The following is a 14813-nucleotide window of genomic DNA, read 5'->3' on the forward strand; positions in this document are numbered from 1 at the left end:
CAGCATATGGACGTTCCTAGGCTAAGGGTCAGATTGGAGCTGTAGCTGCTGGCCTACACCACAGTCATAGCAATGTGGGATCCAGACAACACCGCAGCTTGTGATAATACTGGATCCTCAACCCACTGAGCGGGGCCAGGGATCAAACTGGTGTCCTCATGGATATTGGTCGGGTTCCTTACCACTGAGCCCCAGACAGGAACTCCTAAACTGCTCCTTTCTCTAGAGAACCCACAGTTCCGTGCTTTTCAGAGCAGAGAGAGGTTCTGGCTTAGGCTCACGCGAGAGCAGGTTTTGGGATAAGCCTCAGGGTTGTGATCCGCACTGAAACTGCAGCTGCGGCGAGGGCAGGATTCTGCCAGCACAGGTGCTTTGCTGCTGCGTTTGTTGCCTGTTTTCCTCGTGTCGCCGGTTTCGAGCAGAGCAGTGCGGCCGCGCCAGGCCCCGTTCCCCCCAGCTGGTTCTCTGTGGCCCGGGCCTCCCCGTCTTCAGTCGCGTCACGTGGACGTGGAAGGTCTGTCTCCAGAGGCGTCTTCCCCTCGCTCACGTCGGCAACAGCCCTGCATGTGTCGTCGAGCAAACCTTTGACGCCGAAGTAGTTTGCTGCCAGAACGAGTCCGCAAATGTCCTTGGCCAGCGGTCGGGAATCCGTGACCCGGAGCAGGGGCGCCGTCTGTTCCGTTTCCCTTGGCCCTTCCCTCTCGCGGTGGCTGCAGTGCTGGATGACCTCTCTAGCGTCGCTGCGCTGACCTTTGCTAAAGGGGCTGGAGCAGCGTCGCCACCATCCTCTCGTTCCTGACAGTCCGAGTTGTTGGGCACGTTCCACCTGCGCTTTGGTCGTCCCTCGGCGGGGACTCTGCAGCTGCGCGGAAGGCCTGGTGTCAGGTCTCCAGAAGGCGGCAGGCGGAGCTGACGAGAGCGGGGCTGCGAGCAGGAGAGAAGGGTGGAGACAGGCCACCGCTTCTCTTGCGGGTTGGCTTGTGTTGGTCAGAGAAGCATGTCATCCTGTGCAGCACATGGATGGGAAAGTCCTGGACTCTGCAGTGGCAGGCACCACAGTGTCAGCAGGCCGGCTGCTAGTCGCCGGCTCCCCGAGGGCCCGGCCGCCCAGGCACTCGGCCCAGGTGTGGCCCCGCAGCGGAGCAGGCGTCCGGGCTGCTGGCCGGGCCTGTGGTCACGGGCGCTGGCGTGTCCGAGCGGGCCAGGCATGTCCTCGCCACCGACTCCGCCCTTGTCTGCCCGGGACCTGCTCTGGGGGCACTGCGGGTGGCCCCTGGGAGCCAGGCATTGTCTGCAGGGGTCCTGGCTCAGGCATAGCCCTGAGCAGAGCAGGAGCTGCCATTCAGACCTGCTCTCCTGCTCTCTGGTGGGGACGGGCGGGTCGGATGTGGTGGCCTTCACGTTCCGTGTCGTTGGGCTTGTTGGAGAAGGCGCCCGACCGACCTCACGGTGGGCGTTCTGTCGGGTGAGTTGCCCTGCAGCCTAGGGGCGGGTACGGCCGGGTTAGCTTGTTGAAACAGTGGCTTGTTGAAACACGTCATTTTGTTGTTCAGCTTTTTGTCCTTTGCATCCGCTCTGTGCTGGGTGGGTGCGGCCTTTTTGTGAAAGCGTTTTCTTTCAGCTTCTGGAGTTTGGGGAGTGTCTTTTCTTAGTGTTGCTTAAATTTCAAATTCAAGTTTAGCCAGTTATGCCGGTTCTTCCTTTTTAGCAGTTTGGGGGGGGGATTTTAATTGCTGCCCCTGGTTCTTACAGTGATTGTTCAAAAATGTCTGGGGGGAAAATGCTAACACTAGAGATTTAAAGGATTTTTTCCCTGCTGGTTTCCTGGAGCTTATTTTCTGTCGGTGCACAGGGCTGTGTGGTGTTAGGAAGGCTTTTGTGTGGCTCGGATGGTAGAGCGGGGGTCACTCAACTTCCTTTTTGGTGGTGTGCTCCTGGGACATCCAGGGACCCAACTGCGGCCCCTGGCTGCAGCCTGTTCAGTCTCGGGAGGGGACGGGGAGGGGCTCTGATGAGCCCAGCGCCTTGGAAGGAAGCCTGGCAGTTGGTGGTGGCCACTCAGGATGGGGCCTGCCGGTGGTTGTGCCTGGTCACAGGTCACAGGTCGTTGGGACCTTGGTGCTTCCGCAGGAGCTGGTCTGGAAGTGGAGCCCAGGCGGCAGCAGTCGCGAGTGGGTGCGGTGGGCCGCTCGAGGGTGTGCCCCTAGCGCCTGCGGGCTGGTGGGAACCGTGGCGCCGACCCCTCTCGGGCCTCGGTGCACGAAGGGGTGGTGCCAGGCCAGCAAGCCGGCCTGCGCAGGAGCCCGCGGGCAGCTACTCGCTCCGCCCCGCAGCCGCACGGGGCCAAGGGGAGTCTTCATTCAAGTGATCTGTTTCAAAACATCACGTGTTATCTTGCGTCCCTCCCGTGGAGGGAGGTGTGAAGGCCAACGGCATCCTGACTCTGCAGCGGGGGTTCACGGGTGATTTTAAGAGAGCTGTGCTCCCCGCCTCCTGCAGTGGGCACCTGACTCCGGGGGACCTGGGTGCCAGGCCCCGCGTGCTGTCCTCCAGCCCCCCGTGGCTGCTGTGACATCTCGCACGGGTCGCTTTCGGTGAGGGCGCCTGCAGGAGGGTGCTCTCTGCCGTGGGAGGCGGCCCCCGAGCCCGGCCTCCCGCTTGTGGTGACTGCGGGGGACGGTGTTCCCACGCCCCTAGGGCTGCGCTGTCCCCACGCGGCGTTTGGCTGAAGTTGCACGTGCGGCCAAGCAGCTTCTCACACGTTGGCTCCCACCAGTGTCTGTTACCCCGGGCGTCTTCACAGGGCAGCCCGGGCGGCTGTGTGTGAACAGGTGCGTTTGCCTGCGAGTCAGAACTGGCGACCCCAGGCTCTTTCTGTCCACTGCTGGGTCTGTGTCCCTTTTGCTACGCAGACCTTCTCGTCGGGGGTTTTGAATAAATTGAGGGAAGCCACCATCTGGCGCGTCATTGGTTTCATTCTTTGTATATCAACCTTTGACGCCTGTAGAACCCTGATGAAATGTGGTAGATGGATTCAAAGTGGGTGAATGTTACGGTGTATAAATTACACCTCAGTAAAGCTTTTTTTTTTTTTTTTTTTGCTGTGACATGCCACGGATTAATGTGGGTTCTCAGTTCCCAGAGCAGGGCTTGAACCCGGGCTGCAGCGACGAAAGTACCAAGTCCTCACCGCTAGACCACAGGGAGCCCCTCAGGAAAGCCTTCCAAGCCCCGTGTGAGGCCAGGTTCCTGCAAGGTGCTCAGCCGCGTCGGAGTCAGTTCTGTCTGTCAGTAACTGACATTCCTTTCCCTGATGATTTAAAATGCCGCCTTTACCGTAAACCATGTGGCTTTTGAATGTGAGTCTATCGCTGGATTCTCTGTTTTGATTGAATCTAGACACTAACACTGAGTAAGTCTAGATGTTGATACAGAGAAAAAATGAAAATGGACGTCAGGCCAAAAGAATCTGGAAACAAAAGCGGAATCCAGATGCAAGTGTGGAAAGCCAAATAAGACGGCAGGGACAGTGGTAACGGTGACCAGCAATGGGCTGACTGTGTGAACTGTTCGCCAGACTGGAGAACGATGGGAGGGACACCAGCCAGTTCTGGGGCCCAACTCTTTTTTTTCCCTTTTTTCCAGGGCTGCACGCGCAGCATATGGAAGTTCCCAGGCTAGGGGTCAAGCCTCCACCACAGCTCATGGCAAGGCCAGGGATCAAACCTGTGTTCTCGTGGGTCCTAGTTGGGTTCATTACTGGTGAGCCACAATGGGAACGCCCCCGAGGCCAAGCTTGCATAAAAGTCTCACTCAGTGTTCGCCACGACTGAGCATGAAGTCACAGTGATGGGGTGGGGGGAGAGTGGGGAGAGTGGGCTCCCCGCAGGGGTGGCGTGGCGGGTGGGGAGGCTGGAGAAGGCCCAGCTCCAGGCCTGTGGACGTGGGGACAGGCGCAGCCACGGGGATCAGGGAAGGGGCTTGAGGTAGCGGCTCCTCTGCTCTTGTTCTTTGTCCTTATTCTGAGTGTGGCTTGTTTTCACTTGGTCTTACGTTCGTGGGATTGGTTTATGCTGGCGGCCATCTTCACCGCACTGAGCAGATGCGAAGCCGGGCGGGGGGTCTGGCAGGTGCGAAGCCGGGCAGGGGTCTGAGCCCCCCCCCGCCCCAGGATTGGGGAGTTACTTGCCTTTTCACTTGCACTGGGGAGTCTAGCTGGGGTTCGGTCCAGTTTCTCGAGCAGGGCACGTTCATGGGCCGCCCACGTCACCGAGCGCCTCTGCCGTCCTTGGTCGTTTCTGGGAGAGGAGAGGAGTCCTGAGGCCGGAGTGCCGGGTGGGAGCAGGCCCTCCGCCCTTGGGGCGAGCACGCGGGCCCGGGTGGGAGGTGTCCCGTGTGGGTGCCGTGCATCCCGTGTGAGCGGCAGGGCCCGGCAGCTCTGCTGCCTTGTGAACCTGGGACTCTGGGTGCTTTTACCTCCCGATTTGCGTGCCCCGATTTCCGAGAAGGCTGGCTCCCTTTTCGTATGTTTATTTGCCGTTTGCGAAGTACCCTCTGAGCGTCCAGGGTCTCTCTGCGCTGCCTTGTCCTTTAAGAGGCTTTTTGTTGGAAGGGAGCTCCTGTGTGCACGCTGGCAGCGCGCTGCCCTCTCTGGCGGCTCCCTCCTCCGGGGCGTTGGCCTCCTTGTGTCCCCACTCGGTGGACGGGGCAGGTGGGTGGCAGCCAGCTCTCTGGTCCCAGCCGAGGCCCTGGCCGGGCCTGCTGCCTGGGGTCTGTGGGCCGCCCCACGTGGCCTCCTTGCGGGCCTGCCGTCCTGGCTCCTGCTGGGCTCAGATGCCGGCTGGCCGCTGCCGTCCCTCCTTCAGGCCCCTTGGCCTGTCATCTACGGTGCGTTCCTCGAAGCTGCGTGTCTGCAGTCGGTCCCCAAGCCAGTGCTGAGAGTGACCTTTCCTCCTCCCGGTGCAGTTGCTTTAAAGGCGCTTCAGACGGTGTCAATCTGCCTCTTGCAATTGGCAGTTTCATTGCTCAGTATCTTTAAAATAAAAAACAACTCAATGAAATTTAAAGATAACATTTAAATAAAGCTGACTAGAGATGTCAGCATCCTACAGAGAGGCTGTATTTAATAGGGAGCATTTTAAAGCAGTGCTAATAGCAGTTCGAAGGAGGGCGAGCCGTGCTTTCTCCCCTCGCCTGAGCGCAGGCCTGGACCACTGTTGCTGTGATGCTGGAGGTGAAAAGCGGAAGGAAACAGTAATATTTAAGAGGACGTGGGAGGAGTTCCCGTCGTGGCGCAGCGGAGACGAATCCGACTAGGAGTCATGTGGTTGCAGGTTTGATTCCTGGCCTTGCTCAGTGGGTTAACGATCCGGCGTTGCCCTGAGCTGTGGTGTAGGTCGCAGACGCAGCTCGGATCCCGTGTGGCTGTGGCTCTGGTGCAGGCCGGCAGCAACAGCTCCAGTTCAACCCCTAGTCTGGGAACCTCCATATGCCAAGGGTGCAGCCCTAAAAAGACAAAAGACAAAAAAAAAAAAAAAAAGGACGTGGGAGAGGAGTTAGTTCCCCGAGAAGAGTTTCCATCTACAAATCCAGGAAAACCAGCTGAGCAGCTGCTGTAGCTGTGAGCTGAGCTCAGTGAGAAGCGGCGACGTGAGAGCAGTAAGTGCCCGAGGTGCTTGGTGATGCCCTCATGGGCACCTTGTGCAGCAAACAGCTGCCCGGCACCCTCTGGGGCTTCTCCACCCGAGGGGGCCGGTGTTCCTTCAGCAGGTGTTTCGTTGTGGGTCTGTAAAGAGAGCACCTTGGACAACAAAGCCACGATGACCACACCTGCGAATGGGCCTGCTTCCTTAATGCCCCAGAGCACTTGGCAGCAGATGGAGCAGAAACGTCTGTTAGCTCTAGGACTTGGCTGCCAGAGGTCGGGGATGACCCAGTGTTTGTCTGAGTGAGAAGGTCCGTTGTCCGGGCTTCCTTTCTCCACGCTGTCCGTGAAGTCAGCAGTTCCGGCGCCGGCTGGGGGGGCGGCGGGGGGGTTGGAAGTACGAATGGGGGGCCGTGATGAAAATGGCACATTTGTGCAGGAGCCCGGAGCACACCTGTCTGTCCCTGACGGCCCCGGTTTTATGCGAGTTGGGTTTTCGGTTTGTGGGCAGAGACCATGGAACGTCTCGGGAGCCTGAACCCCTTCCGGAGCCGGGGGGCGCCGGCCGACCGCCCTGAGCACCCTGGGACCCCCTGGCCTCCGCGTCCTATACTTAAAAGCACGCGTTGAAGGGTCAGTTAGTTGTACGTCGGTGAAGCTGTTCTTCAGAGATGTGGAGATTCAACACAAAGCAGTGAACTGTGGGAGACGGTGTCGAAAGCCATTTTTCCATATCAGCTGAAGGCCGCCTAGGGTCAGCCACAGACCTAGAAGCCATGAAGGGAGAGGGGGAGAGGTGTGGCTTGTTCAGCTAAAACCTCAAGCTTCCTGTGAAAAGAAACGCCAGAGGTAAAGCCTGCGGAACTTGATGGGAAAATACGCATGTGCCGTATTTCGCGGCCCAGAGATTCCTGTCCAGTGTGTGGAGTTTGTGCAGTTGGTAACAAAGCCGGGACCCACTGACAGTGTGGGCTGAAGATGTGGCCCCAGGGGCCACCGTGGGAGGCGTGGAGGGGCTCAGCTCCTCCGAGCGGGGGGGCCAAGGACCCTGGGACCACACGGCCTCCCAGAGAGCAGCCTGACGGCTGGGAGCCGAGTTGGGCCCCTGACCTGGGCTTGTCTGGAGCGTGACCTTCCTGTGAAGTGCAGGTGTGCTCATGGATACAGCAAATGGGGGGACACCGAGTCGCCCCTCAAGCCAGGCCTGAGGGCTGGGGGCACTTAGGCTCTCGTGTAACCTGTGCAGGTCATTGCGTGAGGAAAGACTCCCACGCCGTATTTCGAACTAGGCAAGAGTAGCCGTCACAGAAGCATTTATTTGAGTAGCAGGCCCGCGCGGGCCCAGCCTCGGCCCCAAGGGCGCGAGCTGCAGGAGTGTGAGGGCCCGGGCAGACTGGGCTCGGGGCAGGTGGGGGGTTTGCATCTTGCATGACTTCGTGGTCTCGAAAACCTTTCTACCCTGCATGCTTTGGTGCTTTTGTTTTTTTTGGGGGGGGGCTCTTTAGGGCCTCAGCCGCTGCATATGGAGGTTCCCAGGCTAGGGGTCAGATTGGAGCGGCAGCTGTCAGCCTACCCCACAGTCACAGCAATGCCAGATCTGAGCTTTGTTTGCAACCTACACCACAGCTCTTGGCAGCTTGGGATCTGAGCCTCATCTGTGACTCCTTAACCCACTGAGCGAGGCCAGGGATTGAACCTGCGTCCTCGTGGGGAGCAGTGGGGCTCATCGCCACTGAGCCACGACGGGAACTCCCGCTTCGGTGCTGCTTTTTAATTGAATTCTCTCACACGGAGGGCGCGTCACTCGAGATGGCCTTTGGCACACGGCGGATGACCGCGTGCAGGCCGGGGCCACTTACTGGCGGGAGCGCAGGGCTGTGTGGACACCCAGCCCGGGCACCCTGTCTGCGTCGGGGCTCCTGGGGTGGGGAGTGGCCAGCCTCTCGGGTCCAGCCACTTGCCACGGAGGGTCTCACCTGTCTCTGTTTTGTTTCCGGCTCACCCGCGCCGCCAGGTGGACGGGGAGTCAGAAGAGGAGCAGGAGTCGGCCGGCACCGGGGAGGAGGAGGATGGAGACGAGTCCGACCTGGTGAGCCCGCGGCGGGGGGTGGGGGGTGCCCTGCTCAGGGGAGCGTGGCTGGGGCGGGCCGACAGGGGTGGCAGCCAGGGGGCGCTGGGAAGGAGTGGGGCTGGCTGGCCCCTGAAGGCAAGGGCCATCCCCTGTTGGGGGTGGGCAGCCTCGTGGTGACCTCGTAGGGGTGGGGTCGGGGAGCGGAGCTGTAGGAGGCGGGCGGGTGAGCCACAGGCGGGGCGGGGTCCCTGCCCGGGGTTAGTGCTGTCTGTCCACCCTCACGGGGGTGATGAGAGGGCGCGGAGGGGCTCTTGGGTCTGGTGATACACTCGTTTCTCTGGGACAGGGGTGGGAGGGGCGGAGAGCAGGGTTATAACGGGGTCGAGGGAGCACAGCACGGGGCGCCTGGCTGGAGGGGATGCCGGGTGACGTCACCTGGACCCCTCCCTGCAGGCAGGCGAGGTGCCCAGCCCAGGGCCCAGGCTCAGGGCTGTCAGCAGGAAGGCCAGTGAGCTGCCCCTGGTGTGTCAGTTTCTCTCTTGAACACATTCTTTTTAATTTTCTTTCCATCCACAGTAAGCGGGACCTGTGAGGCCCTTGGATCAGACTAGTTAGAAGGGCTAGTGGTTTGAACTCTGTGTCTGTTCGTAACTTGTGGCCGTTAGTTACCCTTCCTATCCTGGGTTTTAGAAGCAGATACTAAAAGAAATCCTGAAGTGTCATCAATTACTTCTAATCTTGGAGTTCCCGTCGTGGCGCAGTGGTTAACGAATCCGACTAGGAACCATGAGGTTGCGGGTTCGGTCCCTGCCCTTGCTCAGTGGGTTAAACGATCCGGCGTTGCCGTGAGCTGTGGTGTAGGTTGCAGATGCGGTTGGGGTCCCGCGTTGCTGTGGCTCTGGCGTAGGCCGGTGGCTACAGCTCCGATTCAACCCCTAGCCTGGGAACCTCCATATGGCGCGGGAGCGGCCCAAGAAATAGCAACAACAACAACAAAAGACAAAAAGACAAAAGACAAAAAAAAAAAAAAAAAAAATTACTTCTAATCTCTTTCCTTGTTCTCCGTGTCATTGCTGATTTGGACGTAGATTCTGAAGCAGGTTGAGGCTTTAACGATTGGGTGCCTGTTTTTTTGTTTGTTTGTTTGTTTCTTATTGTCTTTTTGCCATTTCTTGGGCTGCTTCCGCAGCATATGGAGATTCCCAGGCTAGGGGTCGAATCGGAGCTGTGGTCACCAACCTACTTCAGAGCCACAGCAACGCGGGATCCGAGCCGTGTCTGCAACCTACACCTCAGCTCACGGCAGTGCTGGATCCTTAACCCACTGAGCAAGGCCAGGGGTCGAACCCGCAACCTCATGGTTCCTAGTCGGATTCATTAACCACTGGGCTGCGCCGGGAACTCCACGGGTGCCTGTGATTAAAGTGGATTCTGGAGTTCCCGTCATGGTGCAGCAGAGACGAATCCGACTAGGAACCATGAAGTTGTGGGTTCGATCCCTCGCCTCACTCAGTGGGTTAAGGATCCGGTGTGGCTGTGAGCTGTGGTGTAGGCCACAGACGCGTCTCGGATCTGGCGTTGCTGTGGCTGCAGTGTAGGCCAGCAGCTGCAGCTCTGATTCAACTCCTAGCCTGGGAACGTCCATATGCTGCGGGTGTGGCCCTTAAAAAGCAAAAATAAATAAGTAAGTAAATAAATAAATAAATAGTGGATTCTCTTACTGAGCTCATTTGTTTAGTTCCGGGGTAGAAGTTTTTCATTCCTTCTTTTTTGTCCCAAACTCAAGTAAGATTCATTTTAATTTTCCTGGCCTTTTTTTTTTCTTCCTGTTAAAGTGACTGAGCTTAGAGTGATGTTTAGGGAAAAGCGTCAGCGTCTGTAAGACCTAGAAAAATGTCTGGATGTGTAATTAATCTTCTGGTTGAAGGATCAAGATACAGCAGGAAAACAGAGCTTCTGGGACTTTCACTCAGGGTGCCTGCTTTGCTCTTTCTGTTCCTGCCCTTGGTTCTCAGAGCTCTGAATCCAGCATCAAGAAGAAGTTTCTCAAGAGGAAAGGGAAGCCTGACAGCCCCTGGATCAAGCCGGCGAGGAAGAGGAGGCGGAGAAGTAAGAAGAAGCCCTCCTCCATGCTAGGTAAACGCGGGCGCCCACGCAAGCAGCGCCGGGGGAGGAGGCGCCCAAGGCTCTGGCTGGGGCTCTGCCTAAGGTTTCGTTTGAATGGAGACACCACTGTTTAAAAAGGAAAAACCATCGGAAATGACTGTCAGAGCTGTCGGGTCCCCTAGGGTGGTCTCTGCCCAGCAGACCTCCCGCGATGCTGCGGTTGTCCTCGCGGCCACGGTTCCCTGTGTGCCCAGCAGTCGAGTCCTGCCCTCAGTGTCCTGTGTGCATGGGGCCGTGGCCCACGCGGTGGCTCTCAGCCCTTTGGTCCGACTCCTTGGTCTGGAGGTGGTTTTGCTAGAGGGCTGGCAGGAAGGGGGCGACCCTCAGACGTGGTGGGCGGGGTCAGCCCCTGCAGCTCTGCTGGGCAGAGGGTGATGCCTGCGTCACCCAGGTGGCCCTTGGTGAGTCTCACCACCCGTGCGACAGGAGGCCTCCACCACACTCACTGTGTGCCGGGTCCTGCCGCCGCCCCGTGCAGACCCTCCCTCTGCCCCTGGCCAGCCCACCCGCCGCCCAGGCGCCTCTGCGTGCATGGTCTCCATGGGCACGTCCTCCTCAGGCCGCCCTGTGCGTCCCTCTCGGAGACGCTGCGTTTGCAGGTGGTGGGAAGCGTTCCTGGGTCTGGCCTCCCCTGCTGCACGCTCGTGCTTCTGCCAGTTCTGGGCTTTTTCACGTAAAACGGTGGCTACGCTTGTGTACAAGCCTTTGTTCGCTTGGAGAGATACTTAGCAGCGGAAGGGCTGAGTCTGCTCCATGTCTGACTTTCAGGGAGCTGCCAGGCTGGTCTCCGAAGCGCTTGTCCTGGCTGCACTGGCAGCCCCCGTGCTCTCGCCAGCACTGCTGTGCTCGGCCTCCCGTTTCCCCGCTGCTGGTGGGTGCGCTGGAGCCTCGTTGCAGCTGCCCGTCGTAGTCACCCAGCGAGTAAGGGGGGGCCCCCTTGGCAGTTGCGTTTCTCCTTTTGTGGCTTGTTTCTATCTTTTGCTCCCTTCCTTCGAAATCAGAGGAGCCGCCTTCTGGTGCGTCAGCACTTCCATCAGTATTGGAGGCACATCTTTCGTCAGGTGCATGTTTTCCAAGCATATGCACCTAGTACAAGTTTTAAAGATATTTGATGAAATCTAATTTGTGGATTATTTTCTTTGAACATTTTCATGCTTTTTGTGATCCCAGAAATCCTAGCCTTAACTAACCCAGGACAGAGAGATTTTGTCCCGTGTTTCCTTCCTGAAGTGTTAGAGTTTCAGCCGTTGTGTGCAGGTCTCTGATCTGTTTTGAGGGTGTAGGGGGGCAGCTCCCGTTTTGCATGTGGCTGCCCCGTTGTTCTAGCACGTTGCTGGCGTTGGGCGTTCTTTCTTTCTCCACCCTGTGTTGACAGTCACCTTGTGGCTGTTCCTCGGTTTCCCGGGGCTGCGTCACTGATGAACCGCCCTCTGTGCCAGCACTGCAAGGCTGCAGGGCCTCGTTCCCCCTTCAGTTATTGCCACCTTCCTCTAGATTCCCCGGTAGAGGAGCCGGTTTGCTAAGCAGGGGAGGCAGAGCTGTCCCCGGAAGTGCAGAGGGCCGCGGGAGCCTGTGTGTGCCGGCGTCAGCTGCGTCCGGTGGCCCGCGGGGTCTGTTGACCCACCCGGCACGCGCGGGAGGCCTGTGTGTGCCGGCGTCAGCTGCGTCCGGTGGCCCGCGGGGTCTGTTGACCCACCCGGCATGCGCGCGCCTCCCGTGACCCTCCTCTCCTTCGCTCAGGTTTCCTTGTTGCTCTGATCTGGACTGTCAGCCAAGGTCAGGACGCCTGCTGTGGGTCTCCTTTGGCCGCTGGGAGGCGTTGTAGACCCAAGGCCAAGAGTTACTGGGGCAGGGGCTCCGTCTTTGCCGTCTTGGGCACAGTGTCTGGATCCACGCCTAAATGTTCATCACGGGCGCGTTTGCATCTTATTTCCTCCGCGAAGTGTTTACAGCTGCACTGGGGCTACTCCCGTTCTGCAGTTGGTGGTCCGTGTCGCTGGTGGGGGCTTCTCCGTGTCCGGGTGTGGGTGCCGACGCCGGCGTGAATTCACCTCTGGACCCCGTGCCTCTGGATTCAGCCCCTTCCTTTCGGAGCATTGAAGTGGTGCCGGTGACTGTTGCTCAGAAGCTTGGCTGTGGACTGTGGGCGTCTACGCTTGGCTGGGTTGTTGCCCCGTGTGCACGTTTTCACAGGCACCTCACACACCCAGGCAGTCCGGGTGCGTGGACAGGCCTTTCGTCGGCACGCGCCTCTCGTTGGCACGTGCCTCTCATTGGCACGTGCCTCTCGTTGGCACGTTCAGATTGTGTGGCCCTCCCGGGTGCCGCGCCTCCCTGGCGGGGACTGCCTGCAGCCCGCGTCCCTCTCTGTGGGTCCTGAAGCCCGGGTGTCTGAGGTTGGGCTGGTTTCCCCACAGCCCTGCACGTCTGCGACGTCTTGAGCTCGAGCTCTGAGCAACAGCTGCTCTTTCAAACCTGCAATTCAGGTTTTCCTGTTTTATTTCTTTTTTAATTCTTTTTTTTAAAGATTTTTATTTTTTCTATTACAGGGTTTTTTTGTTTTTTTTTGTTTTTCCTGATTTTTTGGCCACACCTGCGGCATATGGAGGTTCCCAGGCCAGGGGTCTAATTGGAGCTGTAGCTGCCGGCCTCCACCACAGCTCACAGCAACGCCGGATCCTTAACCGGCTCAGCGAGGCCAGGGATCGAACCCGCAACCTCATGGTTCCTGGTCGGCTTCGTTTCTGCTGTGCCACGACGGGGCCTCCTCTGTCGCGGCTGGTTTACAATGTTGTGTCAATTTCTGCCGTCCGCCCGGCGAGTGACCCGGTCGTACAGAGCTGCATGTCCTCCTGTTTGGTTTCTGAGTCGTGCTCACGGAACGGCGCTTCTGCTGGTGCCTCTGACGGCGACACCGCTGTTACCTCGTGCGGACGCTGCGGAGAACGTTGTTTTTACCCGTCGGCACCTTTGCTTTGCTCGGTCCAGTGCCCCCTCCCGGGACCGCTATGGGGGGTGGGGGCTGGCAGGATGGGGTGCCAGGGAGACGGCAGCCAGGCAGTGTGCCTGGTGGCAGTGGAGTCCTTCGTTGTCTGAGCGGCTTCCTGAGCGTCCCTCGCGACGGCGAGGCCCGGGTGCCGTGCTTGACATGTGTGCCTTTGACCTCAGGTTCCGAAGCCTGCGCGTCACCCTCAGGAAGTGCAGAGCCGATGGCGCCGGGGGACGGCTCGGGGTACATGGAGGTGTCCCTGGACTCCCTGGATCTGCGTGTCAAAGGGACGCTGCCATTGGAGACGGAAGGTGACGGCCGAGCGTGGTGCTGCTCCCCCGTGTGTGTGGCTCCCCAGCGGGAAGTCGGGGCACTCGGGTCAGGTGACCCGAGAGGTGCCAAGCCGACGCAGGCCAGTGTGCTCGAGTGAGGCGGGCCTGGGTGGGGCAGCTGACGTCCCGCCGCGCTCCGTCATCCCGAAGTCAGAGGCGTCCTCGTAGGGTCCTCGGAGCAGGCGGCCTGGCGGGGTCAGACGCCGTTGCGAATAACATGGCTTTCCGCTGTCTCTGGGCCGATGATGTTCTGTTGAAATGTGGCTTCCAGGCAGCGGCCAGTGGGCGGTGCTCCGAGAGGTCGCTCCTGGGCCTTGAGGTCGCAGCAGCGCAGCTCCAGCCCGTGGCTGAGCGAGGCGCACGGGCACCGGGCAGCGCTCCGTGCACGCACCCTGTGCTCCCTCCACTCAGGTGCCCCCCTGGCGCAGACCTTTGTCGTGAAAAGTCATCCAGAGCCGTTTGAGGCTCTTGGAAAGTCTGTTTAGATGCAACGTGGAGAAAACGTACAAGCCCGGTCACTCCCACCTTGTGGCTTTTGCGGCCGTGGGGTGCTGACTGCTGTCAGAGTCCAGCCGCTCGTTCCTCAAAGGACATGACCAGCTTGCAGGGTTTGAACACGGGAGGGATCTGATTCACCTGTTTAACTGAGGAAGTCGGTTCTTTAGCTGAAGACACTGAGCGCGGGCTTGTCGCGGTTCTTCTGCGGTCTCCGCCTCCCGCTTTCTTCCTCGTGTCTCAGGTCTCCAAACCTCTTTTAGAAGCGTCTCAGGAGTAGTACGAGTTCCCCCTTCCCCGAGGGGGCCGGAGGTGGGGCCAGCGCAGGGGGGCTCCTGCTGCCCCGAGTCGCTGTCTCAGCTGAGCTGGCGGGTGAGTGACGCGGCCTCCGCCTCTGTCCCTTTCTGGTAAAAGTCCGGGCCAAGCTGGCGAGAGTGGCCTGGAGGAGGGCGGAGACGCGGCCGGGCCGCCTGCGTGTGCGTCGGGTGGCTTCCCAGAGTTCCTCCTCCCGGTCGGTGGCCCCGAGGGCAGATCCACTGGGCCTGCCCAGCCACATGCTGGTCTGGAGAGACGGCGGCGCTCCCCGCCCCCCAGCGCCCCCGCTTTGGGTGTATCCAGGGCTAGAGTTTCAGAAGCGGTCTGCTGAGCGGCCGCTGCAGACCTGCGCCTGGCTTCACACCTGTGGTGCTCATGCGTCTGGCCTCGTGTTCCCCGCTTTGCTCTCAGAGCAGGCCACTCGGAGGGTCACCCCGAGCTCGGGGAGCCCTTGACGCGCGTCTGGAGCGTGTCCTGGCTCAGAGGCCTCGGGCCCTCCGCAGGGGAGGGGGCGGCCGGGGCCTGGCCTGCCAGCCTCCTTCCCCGGCTGTTGCTCAGGCAGGGACACGGCGCGCGCCTGCCTCTGGGAGCGTGGTTGGTCGGGGGCCTTTGGGCCGCAGGTCGCCTCCTTCCCAGCTGCTCTGCGCCTCGTCCTCGCCGCAGGCCAGCCGAGGAGGGAGCTGTGCTGAGCCCGCGGAGGAGCGCGCCGCGTCCGGGTTTTCTCCGCGGTGTGCCCACGGCTCCCTTTCCGGCCTAGTAAACGGGCTCTTCATGCTGTTGTGGGAGGGATGTTCTAGACGC

The 14813-nt window shown here is 59.8% G+C and overlaps 1 protein-coding gene and 1 long non-coding RNA gene across 23 annotated transcripts in view; one reads left to right on the forward strand and one right to left on the reverse strand.

Moving 5' to 3' along the window:
* LOC146407359 (uncharacterized) overlaps positions 1–8756 on the reverse strand; it is a 63620-nt gene extending 54864 nt beyond the window's left edge. Inside the window, exon 1 of the long non-coding RNA XR_014831372.1 lies at positions 8567–8756. This is a non-coding gene — a long non-coding RNA (uncharacterized LOC146407359). The remainder of the gene's footprint in view (positions 1–8566) is intronic.
* Positions 1–14813, forward strand: part of EHMT1 (euchromatic histone lysine methyltransferase 1) — a 138705-nt gene that overhangs the window by 77058 nt on the left and 46834 nt on the right. For 16 of the 22 annotated variants that reach the window (XR_014831351.1, XM_085002202.1, XM_085002208.1 and 13 more), the window contains 3 exons: positions 7659–7733; positions 9731–9851; positions 13050–13181. Coding sequence is in view for 21 of the 22 variants with exons in the window: in XM_085002202.1 (XP_084858328.1) it covers positions 7659–7733; positions 9731–9851; positions 13050–13181 (328 nt within the window). In the remaining variant the exon portion in view is untranslated. The remainder of the gene's footprint in view (positions 1–7658; positions 7734–9730; positions 9852–13049; positions 13182–14813) is intronic. The other 6 variants (XM_085002216.1, XM_085002218.1, XM_021081202.2 and 3 more) reach the window with 1 other exon arrangement.

This window comes from Sus scrofa, chromosome 1 (assembly GCF_054392235.1).
Source record: "Sus scrofa isolate SSC_HxYL_T2T_F1_AM1 chromosome 1, Sscrofa_HxYL_maternal_Yorkshire_Landrace_v2.0, whole genome shotgun sequence".
Taxonomy (NCBI): domain Eukaryota; kingdom Metazoa; phylum Chordata; class Mammalia; order Artiodactyla; family Suidae; genus Sus; species Sus scrofa.